The sequence below is a fragment of the Podarcis tiliguerta genome, assembly GCF_965153285.1.
Source record: "Podarcis tiliguerta genome assembly, chromosome: 4".
Taxonomy (NCBI): Eukaryota; Metazoa; Chordata; class Lepidosauria; order Squamata; family Lacertidae; genus Podarcis; species Podarcis tiliguerta.
Genome location: NC_139537.1, coordinates 91714292 through 91728477, shown reverse-complemented (window position 1 = coordinate 91728477; position 14186 = coordinate 91714292). Strand labels below are relative to the sequence as shown.

The 14186-nt window shown below is 42.2% G+C and overlaps 2 protein-coding genes across 8 annotated transcripts in view; one reads left to right on the top strand and one right to left on the bottom strand.

Annotated features, from left to right (window-relative positions):
- The window catches only part of DZIP1 (DAZ interacting zinc finger protein 1), a 31517-nt gene extending 28766 nt beyond the window's left edge, over nt 1–2751 (top strand). For all 5 annotated transcript variants that reach the window (XM_083435813.1, XM_083435816.1, XM_083435814.1 and 2 more), the window contains 2 exons: nt 766–1027; nt 2643–2751. In XM_083435813.1, the coding sequence (XP_083291939.1) occupies nt 766–1027; nt 2643–2719 (339 nt within the window). In that variant the 3' untranslated portion in view covers nt 2720–2751. The remainder of the gene's footprint in view (nt 1–765; nt 1028–2642) is intronic.
- Nucleotides 2752–3565: 814 nt separating this feature from the next.
- Nucleotides 3566–14186, bottom strand: part of CLDN10 (claudin 10) — an 82774-nt gene continuing 72153 nt past the window's right edge. For all 3 annotated transcript variants that reach the window (XM_083435903.1, XM_083435902.1, XM_083435901.1), the window contains 4 exons: nt 13502–13663; nt 13283–13364; nt 10012–10119; nt 3566–4499 (listed from right to left, as the gene is read on the bottom strand). In XM_083435903.1, coding sequence (XP_083292029.1) covers nt 4373–4499; nt 10012–10119; nt 13283–13364; nt 13502–13663 — 479 coding nt within the window. In that variant the 3' untranslated portion in view covers nt 3566–4372. The remainder of the gene's footprint in view (nt 4500–10011; nt 10120–13282; nt 13365–13501; nt 13664–14186) is intronic.

Here is a 14186-nt window from a genome sequence, read left to right as displayed (position 1 = left end):
TAAGGGAATTTCCCTTAAAAAAGGAGAAAGTTGACATCTTTGCTTTTCACACCTTCATGACGCTTTCTAATACAGTAAAATAGGGGTCAGTCTTGCCAAAATTAAGAGCATTAGAGTGCAATCTTATGTGTGTTTGCTCAGAAGTTAATCCTATTGGGTTTAGTAGGACATAAGTTTGTGTAGATTTAAAATCTTAACATCCCATTCATTTCTTTGTAGAATTAAACACATGCCTGAACGCTCTCATGCTGAAAGGGAGGACATGTAAAACAGTTTAACTTGGGTGTTACTGTGCCCTTTTTGTTTTATATGTAGGTCGTGTGTGTGTGTGTGTGTGTGTGTGTGTGTGTGCATGCAGTCTGTACATAATTTAAATGAATTTTGGTATTTTGGCTTCGTGTAGCATATTGTAGTCTCCTATCAGTAGAGGGCACTGCAGTCTTTCTTCAGTATAATAGCTATTCCTTAAGAGCTCTTTTCGCCTTGCCACAGGGTTTGGCACTAATTCAAATAATGTGAGTATTTTGGTCTGCTCTCTTCTCAACCTATTTAAAAAGCAAAACCCAGAAGCACAAAGAGAACAAATCACATCAATTGTTTTTTCTTGTGTTGAGTGTTTCCAGAAATCTCCATCTTTAGTAGTTGAATGTATTGATGTCCATCGTCTTAAGCAAGCAGTTCCTCTTACAGGATCTGTGTACAAAAAGACTAGCAGATAACTGTTCCTAGATTTAAGTTTTAAGAAATTCTATTTCTTCTTAATAGTTTACAGGAGTTGAGGAGGACGACGATGAAGACTGGGATTTATCATCTCTAGTAGAAGATGAGAAACCATCGCCAGCAAAAGATGAACAACCTTTGTTAGCAAAAAATGAAGAACGTTTGCTGGCAAAAGATGAGAAGCGTTTGCCAGCAAAAGATGAAAAAGTTAAGAATGCAACTGCTGTTGAAAAGAAAGATTCGAATGCGGCATCCACGGTCCATGCATGGGGAACTCCATGCGTAGGAAAACCAACAAAGGAAGAAGGTACATTCATGGGTGATATCAATTACTAGTCAATAGCTCTGATGTTCTCAGCCATAGCTGTGCCAGGTTCCCTTGGTGCTGACCTTTAAAGCCCTAAATGGCCCCAGCCCAGTATACCTGAAGGAGCGTCTCCAGCCCCATCGTCCAGCCCTCATACACTGAGGTCCAGCTCCGAGGGCCTTCTGGCGGTTCCCTCACTGCGAGAAGTGAGGTTACAGGGAACCAACAGAGGGCCTTCTCGGTAGTGGTGCCCGTCCATCAGATGTCAGGAAGATAAACAACTATCTGACTTTTAGAAGACATCTGAAGCTAGCCCTGTTTAGGGAAGTTTTTAGTGTTTGATGTTTTGTCACCTTTTTATTTATTTATTATTATTAATCTGTTAGGAGCTGCCCAGAGTGACTTGGGAGACCCAGCCAGATTGGCAGGGTATAAATAATAATTTATTATTTTTATTATTATTCTCTGCAAACCCTGCCTGGAAGGAAGGGAGATTTGCTACCAAGGTCAGAGCCACTGGGGCTATGGGCAAGGTTGATTCAGACCTTTGCAGCTGCAGTACAGAAAAGACTATTTACCTGTGTTGTGTCTATCCTGCTTCTTAATTTCAAGAAAATTTATTACCACTTACAAAACCAGTAAGATAGAATAATAAAAGTGCTAAAATGCAACAAAACACAATTAATAACATAATCTTCCCTAAACATGTATCAGGACTATAACTATGAAATTAAGAAACTTTATCTGATGTCTACACCTGATGTTTAAAGCCATTTTTTCCTTTATTTTTATGGGGTATGTTTTTTACTAGGTACAGTGATAAAGTGATTGGGGCCTTTCACTGTTCCCAACAGTGATGGTTTTGATCCCCTAGGTGTCTGTTCTTATTACATAGAACAGTATTTTCCAGAGACCACAGTAAAACAGTGCTCTGAAACCAACAGGACTGGGCACATTTAAACCTGTGGTTGGATTGTGGTCACCCTGTTCGGAATAACTGAAAGCAGCCAGACAAGGTGTTGGGCTTCTTGTATTGTGGTGCATTTGACCACAGAAATTAATGCACCTTAACTGCTCTGCTGGAGGGCCTGTATTATTCAGGATGAACTTTGGTTTAGGTGAGATGGGCTGCTCTGCTCCATAGGCTGCTAAAAAGAGTTTGGATCTGGTGCAACTTAATGCCCACCTAATTTACAGCTGCTTGCCTTACACTAACATCTTCCCTGTTTAGGGAAGTTTTTTTAATGACTGATGTTTTAATGTATTTTTAATCTCCTGTTGGAAGCCGCTGAGAGTGGCTGGGGTAGCCCAGCCAGATGGGCAGGGTATAAGTTGTTGTTGTTGTTATTATTATTATTATTATTATTATTATTATTATTATTATTATTATAATATTCTGCATAGGCCTGCTTCTTAAGGAACTCTGCTGGAAGCGTGGAAAGTTCCTCTGTGTCAGACTTTGTTTAAAGGAGATCAAAATTGTTCTAAATTGTTTTCAGGTAGACCTTCCTACATCTAAGAATGGTAGAGCACCAGAATGTGTTGCAGAAGAATGGTAGCATCTCTGCCCTTGCGTATCTTTGAAAGCTAATTTTGCTGTTTCCTTTTTAAACAGTCCTTCAAGATGAAGATATGAGCACAAAAAGCAGCTCACCCACTATCACAGACTGGAGCGACGCTTCGGTTATTTGATTGTTGCAGATAAAACCTCATTCCAAAGACAACCGTCTGATTCCTGTTCATTTTTTTCTTGTGCGTTAACAAGGAACCTTTTGTTTACAAAACTATGGTGTCTTTAGTTGATTTAATGCAGGGCTGAGTAATACTAAATCTCCACTTTCAGGTAAGAAGTGTTCATCAATAAACAGCATTAACTGATCCAGTATTTTAAGTAATCTTTTTAAAAAATACAAAAAAACAGTTTATACATAACTTGATATAAAATGTGAACATTTTAAATAAACTATTTTAACTCAAAGGTTACTTTCTTCCTTCACAAACACACAGAAAATGGCAATGAAATTGGCATCCCTCTGGCAGCCAGAGGATCCCGTTGATCTCTAGTGGTACCCTGAGCAAAAGAGGGGTTTGCTTTGTAGGAGAGCACCCCTGCGCACCTCCCCAAGTCAGTATATTTCGCCCACCCTGTCCATGTTATTAGGACCTTTTCAAGGCCTTGCATGCAATATTTAACTGCTGAGACAATGCATAACAGCTGCACCAGTCAAGCTTAAACCACAAAAAGTCTTGTAGCACCTTGAGGACTAACAAATTCATTGTGGTGCTAAGCGTCCGTTCCCAGGTAAGCATGGCAGCTAGATCCTTGCCTGGTGGCAGTGCTTAGACATTTAAATGCTTCGAAACACTGAGACCAGATGCAGCCTCTTCACCTCCTTGCCCTCTTCCGCTGCTTAATACTGTATGTACATGCAGAACTTGTATATTCTGCCTTACAGCAAGAAGAAGAAATTGACCGAGAGGTCTAGTGGACAAATAGTGTCAAGACTCAGCCCCTCAGTGACTTGGAGCATTTGAAAATATAATCAGCTTCTGTAAATGAAAAGATGTCATTATTGACATATTTGCTTGAATCAAAATCTGGAATGAATGCTGGAGGGAGAGGGTAAAACTCATAAAAACGAGGACATTTATTCAAGGTCAATCATATGTCCCTCCTTAAATAAAAATAGCTTATTGTCTTATGATATCCCCAAGAGAGTTTGGCCAGTTTCAGAGATTTGTGGCTGTAAGTTCTGGAAGGAGAGGGATTGGCCTTGTGTGACAGAATCTCAACACTATCCAGCAAGGATAGGTTTCAACCCATAAGCTTGAAGTTTTAGGAACCAGTGTTTAAAATTAGGGCTGTTTTTGCACAGCATAAAGGACTTGGATTGTGTTTCTGTTTACTTGGCTCACCTTCCTTCAGAGTAGGCATAAAATAGATAACACAATCCTACGTAACGTCTTTCAAATTGAGCCCAAGGTCAACGACCCATCTAGTGCCCATCTAAAAATTAACCTGTGGTGCCTTGATCTCCACCAATTAGCCATAACCAATAGGACGTGACTTTATTTGTAAATATGTTCTTTTTTTTTTTTTTTTTTACAGAAAGCAAAAAATGGCAAATGATTTACATATATAATTTATGCATAACATCAGTACAAATCTTAAAATGAGGGAAGAGGAAAATTTACATCAAGTAGGTAAAAGTTCATTTATAAAATATTCTTATTTCTGGTGCTAACGACACCAGAAATCTCCCTTAAAAATCATTCTGTGAATGAACAGAACAAATGTGATTTTTTTAAAAAAAAAACAACAGGCTGACTCTTGGAGTCACCTGGCTACACGTAGGCGTTTTTGTCGAAGTGCTTTGGAGGGGCTCTAGGCATTTTTAAGTCTGCTGAGCCATTGCAGCCCTTTGTTCGAATAGACATCGCGGAAGCTGCTCTGTTGTATGTATATCCCATCCTGAAAAAAATGAGAAAGTTACAGTTTACAGCTCATTCTGCAAATACTAGCAGATATTTTAAGCAAACCCCATCCTTCGTTAGAAGAAAAAAAAGTCTGACATGACCCTACTCACTGTCGGTGCAAAGTGGGTAGGGACTATTCTGAGAAACTACAGTGTTGAATAAAAATACAGTGGTACCTCCGGTTACAAACACTTCAGGTTACAGACTCCGCTAACCCGGAAGTAGTACCTCGGGTTAAGAACTTTACCTCAGGATGAGAACAGAAATCGCGAGCTGGCTCTGTGGTAGCAGCAGGAGGCCCCGTTAGCTAAAGTGGTACCTCAGGTTAAGAACGGTTTCAGGGTAAGAACGGACCTCCGGAATGAATTAAGTTTGTAACCAGAGGTACCACTATAGGGGCAAATTCAGCACAAATTCTTAGTCAGAATTTATATTGCACTTCTCAAGGTTCAATAGCAGTTCACTTACATATCAGTTCTCGTGGTGCTAAGAAAAACTATGGCTGACTGACTCTATTTTTTTTAAAAAAAAAATTATTATTAAAGAAACATTACAAACATAACTAGAGTGCCTCTGGTGCAGGCTTCCTCAAACTCGGCCCTCCATATGTTTTTGGCCTACAACTCCCATGATCCTTAGCTAGCAGGACCAGTGGTCAGGGATGAGGGGAATTGTAGTCTCAAAACACCTGAGGGCCGAGTTTGAGGAAGCCTGCTCTAGTGCCTTGGCTTGGTGTTCTGCTCATGGTTTGTCTCCCTCTAGACAAACCACGAGCCTGGGTTCAGACATAATGCTAAGCCAAGCTACGACTTAGACCTAGCATGCCAACAGCAGAACTTGGAGGACAGAGCACAACAGCAACCATCTTCACTTGGAGAGTCTACACTTTTGTGTATTTGTGTTGAGCTACAGTTTGGCTAGTCGTTATTTCTGAACTAAGTTACTATCTTGATAACTTTTTAAAAATAATAATCTATCAAACAGTTCTGAAGCACTGCCTTTTCTAGACAGGCAACTCACAATTTACGCCGGGGTTATGTTCGTGGTGCCACACGTTTGAGTGAAATCGAGTATATTTGAAACAACATTGAAAAGACTCCGCCCTGGCCCCACCCCTTTTTGTGACATTTTCAGGTCACTTTCGGGTTCGGCACGATGCGCAAGTGCGCTGTCACAAACATATTGGACGCACCTAAAATGATCACTTCCTGTATTGGCAGATTGAGGGCTAAGGAACTTTCCTCCAGCCACTTAGTAATTTTTTATAACGGCGTTTTCCAGTTCATTACCTAACAGTGCACTCCTATACATGTCTATACGTGAGACTTACTTCTGAATAAACATGTCAGTTGGGCTACAATCTTCTACATGCTTACCTGAGAGTAACTTAAAAGCTAAAGGACCCCTGACAGTTAAGTCCAGTCGCGAACGACTATGGGGTTGCGGCGCTCATCTCTCTTTACTGGCCAAGGGAGCCGACGTTTGTCCGCAGACAGTTTTTCTGGGTCATGTGGCCAGCATGACTGAGCCGCTTCTGGGGAAACCAGAGCAGCGCACGGAAACACCATTTACCTTCCTGCTGGAGTGCTACCTATTTATCTACTTGCACTTCATGTTTTTGAACTGCTAGGTTGGCAGGAGCAGGGACTGAGCAACGGGAGCTCACCCTGTCGCGGGAATTTGAACCGCCGACCTTCTGATCAGCAAGCTCTAGGCTCTGTAGTTTAACCCACAGCGCCACCCGTGTCCCTAACTTACTTACTAGGGTCCTAAGGAATATATGCACTGAATTGTGTGTGGATGTGAGTTTGATGCATGAGGTTCGGATGTGACCCCCCAGCTTGGGCCGCTAGTTAAATTCAAACCTTGTGACTCCAGGTGGCTGGGATCACATGTTCAATATATCCTCAAGTTGGCTGACTGGACATTATTACACAACCACGAAGGAAATATATGAAAAGGTCAACTCTGGCAAATTATTTACTCTAATGTGGAGTGTACATTGCAGCGAGGGCTCCTGGCACCCTTTGCAAATCTTTTTAATTCTGAAACAAAGCAGGTTAGGCAAATAGGCTAGTGGGGTTAGTTTGACTCCCTATAGTTTCAAAATTCCACTGGAAAAACAGTTGTGTCCCTGTGGAGATGGCAGTATTGAGTCAGTGGCTCTTGTGCTTCTGGCTTGCACTCTTTATAAAGATTTGAGGAGTGAGTTTGTTACCTCTCTATTATTGCCCATTCTAGGTCACTCAACCATTGCTACTGTGTCTTTTAGCAGATCAAGATGATCAGGTGGCAGCAAAAACTGTGAGGTTTTTAGCTGGGGGCAATTAGAATAAGATTTATTATTTGATTATTGATGTAAACCTCAAAAATGTATCTTGTAGAGTTAAATCTTTACCTCTTCAGTACATTTTATTTTACTTTTATTTTATCGTTATGGCTAGTGGCTGATGCAAATAAAGATTCTTCTGATTTTTATTCCCTATAGTTTCATGATGGGATGGTATTGTGGTAGGGTTAAGCTGAAAGATAAGGAACTGACAGAGTTGGTCAGTATGCCTCTAGCGCTGGAAATTAAAACCAACCAGCCATTTGGGGCAGCTAGGAGGAGAGGCCTTATTTTGCCAGTCTTGGGGAGAAGTCTTTCTGTGACCAAAAAGGATGGAATCAAAGTCAAAACAAGTTTTCAGGGCAATCTTCCCAGGTTGCAGTGGAATGCTCTCCTGTCGCTAAAACGGCAAAGCGTCAGAAGAATGCAAGGATGTATCTGCCCACAAGGCAGTTAACAAAGATCCCACATTGACTTCTGAATTCTCAACATGCCCACATCCATCTTTGTGTCTAGACACCCAGAACCACAATGAGTTTCGTGCAAAGCATTCCCATAGCTTCGCTTCATTGACCGAGGGAGCTCAGATTGCCCCTTAAGGCCTGAGGTTACCAAAACATGTAGGTCAAACGTTTAGCCCAGCAGGGTCAAAAGCATGGAAAGTCGAGTTAATGGCCAAACCAAGGAAAAGAAAGCTGCCATCTAATGATTACGAGATCTTCATTTCTCAAAGAAGAGCTGAAGCTGTGGAATCCTTCCTAACGAAGGCCAACGTTAAGAAATGGAGGCAAGTGACAATATTGCCTACATTTCGTACTAGAAATGGGTATACCTGCTTGGACAAATGGTTGGGGGGAGGGCATGAATGTGTGCCTATCAGGGCAAAGGAACCAGTTTGGAAAAGGCTGGTACTTTTATCCCAAAGAATTGCAATGCTCCAGTTGTCTTCAAGCAGTCACTTCTTATCATTTAAGTCATGCATTTTCCATATTGGTGTGATTGATATTTTTATTTTGCATATTTGGGCCTGGATACAAAGGACCCAGAGCCCAAACAGCCTGTAGAGTTCTTTTTTCCTTTTTTCCTTTAGAGTTCAATGGCAAATTGCATATATATATTTATAACATTTTTAATAGCATTTTCATAGCGTTTTTTCTATAACTGTAGAGTGTAGATTATAGAGTATTCTTCCAAGATGGAAAGACAGAGGAAAGTCTATGACCCAGTAGCTGAAGTAAGTAGAATTACTTACTTGTAGTTACACTCTCTGTCTACACTGTAAGTACACATAGTTCAGATCACTAGAAGTGTTGGCACTAATCCTATTCTGCTCATTCATTTATTGATGACAATCATAAACCAACTTTCAATAAGATTAAAAAATTCTTGTTGCCTCCCTATCAAATGACCTAGCCCATTTATCATCCCCAATGCCTGGTGCCAAAGGGCTCTTCCTGTGGTCTTCAGCCCATGGCTTGTATTATCCCTACATGTGTGCATTATCTTCACCCAGGGATGCAAATGTTCTTTGTAGTCAGCTCTGCAGGTCACATTTGTTTGCCATCACTGGGAATGCACAACTTTTGTGTGTTGGGGGGGGGCGGCTTCAGGGGAGATTGTACAATACGAATCGTGCAGGTGTTGGGTCGCCACTTCACAGCTGGATTGCATGGATTCAGGCCCCTGCCAATTGGGAAATAGAACGTCCTCCTAAAGAGTCACCTAAAGAGTCAATCCTCCACCTGAACCACAATATGGCTTCCTTGCTCCTGCTTTCTTGAAGTGAGCAAGAGCCACATTCATTTCCCTTTTTTTACTTTCAGCAAAGAATTCCAGCTCTCCTTCACTCCTTATGTCACCACAGAACTGTGTGAGAAGCATTCTGATTAGACCCAGGGAACATACGGCCATCCAGCTGTGGGATGCTTTGCATCCCGCACCTGGAGAAATGAAAAGATATCTGCAGAGTTACCCTAGTTTCTTTACTGTAAAAGAATTAAAATATGTCTTAGATTCAGAGTTATCAGCCCTTGTTCCTGAATCATGAAACCTAATTGTCAAGAGCCCCATGGAGGTGTCATGGAGGGGAGGATCTTTAGGAGGAATGAGAGGAGCTCAGGGTGCTGGATAACCATGGGGAGGGTCATAGCATGAAGAGGGAAGTAAAATCAAGAAGTGCTTGTGGTTAGCCAGTTGTCTATACAGGCGTCCTCCCACACAGTATGTGTGTGTGTGTGAAATCGTGTTAAGTGGGGAGCACCGTCTGAAAAGTCTCTAAATGCCTATTTCCCCCTGCTCTCCAGCTCTCTCTTCTGCTTTCTCTTCAATCCAAAATATCTGGAGTTGAAGCTCTGGGGCCGTCTGTAGACTGGAGGACATGTGGGAAAGCAGCTGCCGCTGCTGCTGCACTGCCCCACGTGCCAGCTGTTAGGCGGGGCGACTGAGCAGCCTAAACAAAGCCCTGCTGAACCTCTGGTCTCTTTGGGGCTTCCTCTGTCCTATATATAACAGGGGGGTGCCTGTATAAGTAGCTCTCAACTTACACACTTTTATTTGGTGCACATTCAGCTTTGCACACTCGGCAAAATAAATTAAAGGGGGGAGCGGAAAGAGGGTGAGAGTCGGGGGGGTTCAGACTTCGGCAATCTCACCTGCCATTGAACACAATGTGTTTTGATCATGCACGATTTTGCCTTTATGCGCTATCCCCAGAACGTAAGTTGAGTATCATCTGTGCAACTTAGGTACCTCCTGCACTGTGCAATCTGTGCTGATCTGATTCACTCATCAAAGACTTTGGCAGAGACCAGAGTTCAGGTTCTTTGTGTGGCAGCAAAGGACAGGACGCTATGCTTCTTAAGAGCGATGAAAACACACAAGATACCCCTTTAGAGAGGAAACATTAAAGGCATCTCCATGATGCAAATGGAGCCTTTGGTATCAGCTTCTGCCACACGGCATCTCACGCTGCACTAAAGCCTTATACAGACAACTAATATCAAAGAAGAGTTTCCTTAAAGGTGTTTTATCCCCCCCACATTTCAACCAGTTGTTCCCAAACCCTAAGTTTGTTTTTGAAAGATATGCAAACTGGATCTGCATAGCTTACTTTCTTACACGTTTAATAATTAGAAATATGCTAATGCATTAATTTCAATAAAGCTGGTGTGATCTGTACCTTGGAGTTTTATTGTTTTCGGCAATCGAGAAGCAGAATATGCTGCCGCCAATTATGCAAAGTGCCGATCCGGCCCATCCAATGAACAAAGCCGCTCCTAATTCATACCTGCAGGTAAGCGATACATTCTTGCTTCGTAAATTGTTTAATCAGAAAATAGGTTTCATTCATTTCGTATTTTTGGTGTGACACAGATAAACAAAGCCATGCAACATATTAACATATATTTTCACTGAACAACTTTGTGGGAGCAGTACACAGTGTACTGCAGAACAGAACAAAAAGTCACCAGAACTTCTGCTGTTTTGGATATTTGCCTTTTTCATTTGCCATGTGTTATAGTTCTAGACTCCAAACACCCTTGGCAAGCAACCCCCACAGCATGGAAGCATGTCCATCGATTCAGATGGATTTTACTTCCAGTCACAGCCTTAAATGCAGCAAAACAGGTAATCCCTGTTAAGGCTGATAATAGATAAATGAATGTCAAAAATTTGACTAGGTTTCCCCCCCCTCCCCCAACTTCACTTACCTGGAAGTAAGACCTATGGAACTCAATAGGACTTATTTCTGAGTAGACACGGTTAGCAAAGCACAGAGCTTTCAAGATAGGCTTACAAAACTCCCCAACAAGCAATTTTAAATATATATATATATCCCATCCTTCCTGCCTAATGAGCTCAGGGTAGCAAACAATAAGACTCAAAACAATGGGAGAAAACCCCTCTTTATAACATTTTAAGAAGCATTCTGATACGGATGAAAACTGGGGAAGATCTAAAACAACATATTGAGGGCTACAGGGTTTTTTTATTGCATTTTAATGATGTGAACCGCCCTGCAAGTGTAGGGAGGTACACAAATTTAATAAATATTATTAACAATAAATAATTCCCGCTGTAGCAAATTAAAATAATTACTGCTGCTTCCTCATCCCTGTACTTTAGCCTCTAGTAACCATGTTTTGAGCAAGCTGATTTTCACTCTGAGCCAGATGCAAAAAAAATATTTTCTGGAAAATGCACCACATGCTAAATTTATGTGTATTAAGCCGGTGTAAGGTGCAAGAGTAAGACATGGTAAACCTAAATATTTACTGTGGGCATCCTAAAGCAGGTAAGTGAGTTACAGGCCCATGCAACCTCACTACTTTTACAAGTTTTGATCTACTTATTCAACACAGAAATAAGTATGACCCGCTGAAACATGCAGTCATACTTCGGAAGTCGAACGCCTTGCAACTCAAACATTTTGGCTCCCGGAAGTGAGTGTTCCGGTTTGCGAACCTTCTTTGGAAGGTCCAACGCAGGTTCTGTGGGTTCTGATTGGCTGTAGAAGCTTCCTGAAGCCAATCGGAAGCTGCACCTTGGTTTCCGAATGTTTTGGAAGTCAAATGGATTTCCGGAACGGATTCCGTTCGACTTCCGAGATACCACTGTACTACATTCAAGAATACAATTTAACTACAACAACGAGGTTGATGATGATGCATCTCTTTGGTGCTGTTTGTGTACCTCAAACCTTGCATTTTTGTATTTCTAAAAAAAGATCAGACCCTGTTCCATATGCCTGAATCCCCTGAGTTTGTGCTTTTATATGCCTTTATAATGCAGTTTTGCTCAATTTTTGTTTTAATTATATATTGTGTGTGTTTTTATACATCGCTTACAGATTTTAAAAATCTTAACTGGTTTATAAATGCACTTTTGTTCCATTCTAGTCAGTATTGTACCATTGCCTATTTTAAATATTTCAATAATAATAATAATTTATTATTTATACCCCACCCAATTGGCTTGGTTTCCCCAACCTCTCTGGGTGGCTCCCAACAGAATATTAAAAACACGATAAAACATCAAATATTAAAAACTTCCCTAAACAGGACTGCCTTCAGATTTTGTAACCTGCCACAAGATCTTCAATTGACAGGCAGAAAAAAGACCCCTGGACAATTAAGTCCGGTCAAAGGCGACTACGGGATTGCGGCACTCATTTTGCTTGCGCTTTGACAGGCAGAGTATGGATGTTCCAAGATAAATAAATTATTTGGATTATTAAAGGACTTCTTATTACATGAGTCTCATGCCTGTTATTTTTTTAATAAAAAGAATCTGCTGTCAAGACTGATTTGATGGCTTGTAACCATTCATATCTGGGGCATTTATCCAGCAGTTTATCCATCTAGTCGCACTGTGGGTTAAACCACAGAGCCTAGGGCTTGCCGATCAGAAGGTCAGTGGTTCGAATCCCCGTGATGGAGTGAGCTCCTGTTGCTCAGTCCCAGCTCCTGCCAACCTAGCAGTTCAAAAGCACGAAGTGCAAGTAGATAAATAGGTACCGCTCTGGCGGGAAGGTAAACGGTGTTTCCGTGCGCAGCTCTGGTTCACCAGAAGTGGCTTAGTCATGCTGGCCGCATGACCTGGAAGCTGTATGCCGGCTCCCTCAGCCAATGAAGTGAGATGAGCACCACAACCCCAGAGTCGTCCGCGACTGGACCTAATGGTCAGGGGTCCCTTTACCTTTACCTAATCATTCATATCTGGGGCATTTATCTAGCAATCTTTTATGTTGTAGCATGTAAAATGTGCACACACACCTTTAAAACTTCCTTGTGCAGCAGAAGAGACAGCAGCCTTTCTCTCACCTGTTTTTCATTTTCTGGACCTGTCATCCACCATCTTCTGCAGCAAAGAGGTTGCATGGCAGGTGGCAGAGGGAACAGTGGCATAGCGTGGGTTGTCAGCATCCGGGGAAAGGAAAGTAATTTGCGCCCCCTAACCCGTGGATTTGCACCCCCTAACCCGTGGATTTGCGCCCCCTAACCCGTGGATTTGCGCACCCTAACCCTAACCCCCAGATGTTGCGCCTGGTGCGGCCGGCCCCCCCTGCACCCCCCACGCTACGCCACTGAGAGGGAAGCAAATGACAGGCTCGGGAAAGACGCAAGATGCAAAAAGAAGGGGCTGCCTCTTTTCTCAAATTTGAGAAAACTGGCGAATCTGAAAAGCCACGTGCAGACAAATCTATCTGCACTCTATCTACACACCTGAACCCACTTGCCAGGGAGTAAGCCTCACTTAACTCAGGGGGGGGTTTACGTCCAATTACACCAGTATTGGACCACCTGTATAGTCATGCTACTTTTAAAGGGACATTTCTGCCTGCATTTTGCATATGTAAATTAAAGCATATCGTAGGAATGAAGGAACCAATTGCAACCCACCTACATATCTTTGAAAAGTCCCAATGCACACCCCTCCCTCTGACTTACTTTTGGGCAATATATGTGGGATCGAAGAATTCTGACGTAATTCGATTTGCATACAGGGAGCAACCAGCCATAGCACACAGCCCTAAAAAAAGCAGCAGATGGAGAACCAGATGTTTAGTTAGTACCAGATGTTTAGTAACTGGATGACGATGATGAAATTAAGAACAGCTTTACATCCACTTGGTGTAAAACACAGAGAATTTATAATTTCATATTTACCGCACAGTATGAAAATAAAGCCAGCTAAACAGGCAATTTTAGCTTTCGTCTGGTCCGAGCCTCCAATTTTCGTACATTTCATCCCAACCAGTGCAAAGACGGAGCCAAAGAACCCAAGACAGACGGCGGCGATCATGAGTCCTCGACAGGCCTGGATGTAACCTGAAAAATACAATGGTAAAATTTGGTATTAGGCAGCAGTTTCAACTTCCATAATTCCAGTGCAAGTGAAAAACTCCTGATCTTCCTATCCCCAGAGATTTGGAGTGTGCCATGAGTTCATATGCTCCATCCCTCCGTATGGTTAATTACTGAGCCCTTTGCAGTTCGACAGATCACTCTCCTTCCCAGGCTGAGAGGGAAAATGGTGGAAACAGGTTATTAATTGTGACAGTGTGGTTTTTGCAGCTGCTGGTAAAGTTGCAAAATAAAGAAGCACGAGACGGAGCAATGGAGAATTTCTGAAACAAGAGGAAGAAGAGTTTGGATCTGATATCCGGCTTTATCACTACCCTAAGGAGTCTTAAAGCGGCTAACATTCTCCTTTCCCTTCCTCCCCACAACAAACACTCTGTGAGGTGAGTGGGGCTGAGAGACTTCAGAGAAGTGTGACTGGCCCAAGGTCACCCAGCAGCTGCAAGTGGAAGAGCGGGGAATCAAACCCAGTTCACCAGATTATGAGTCC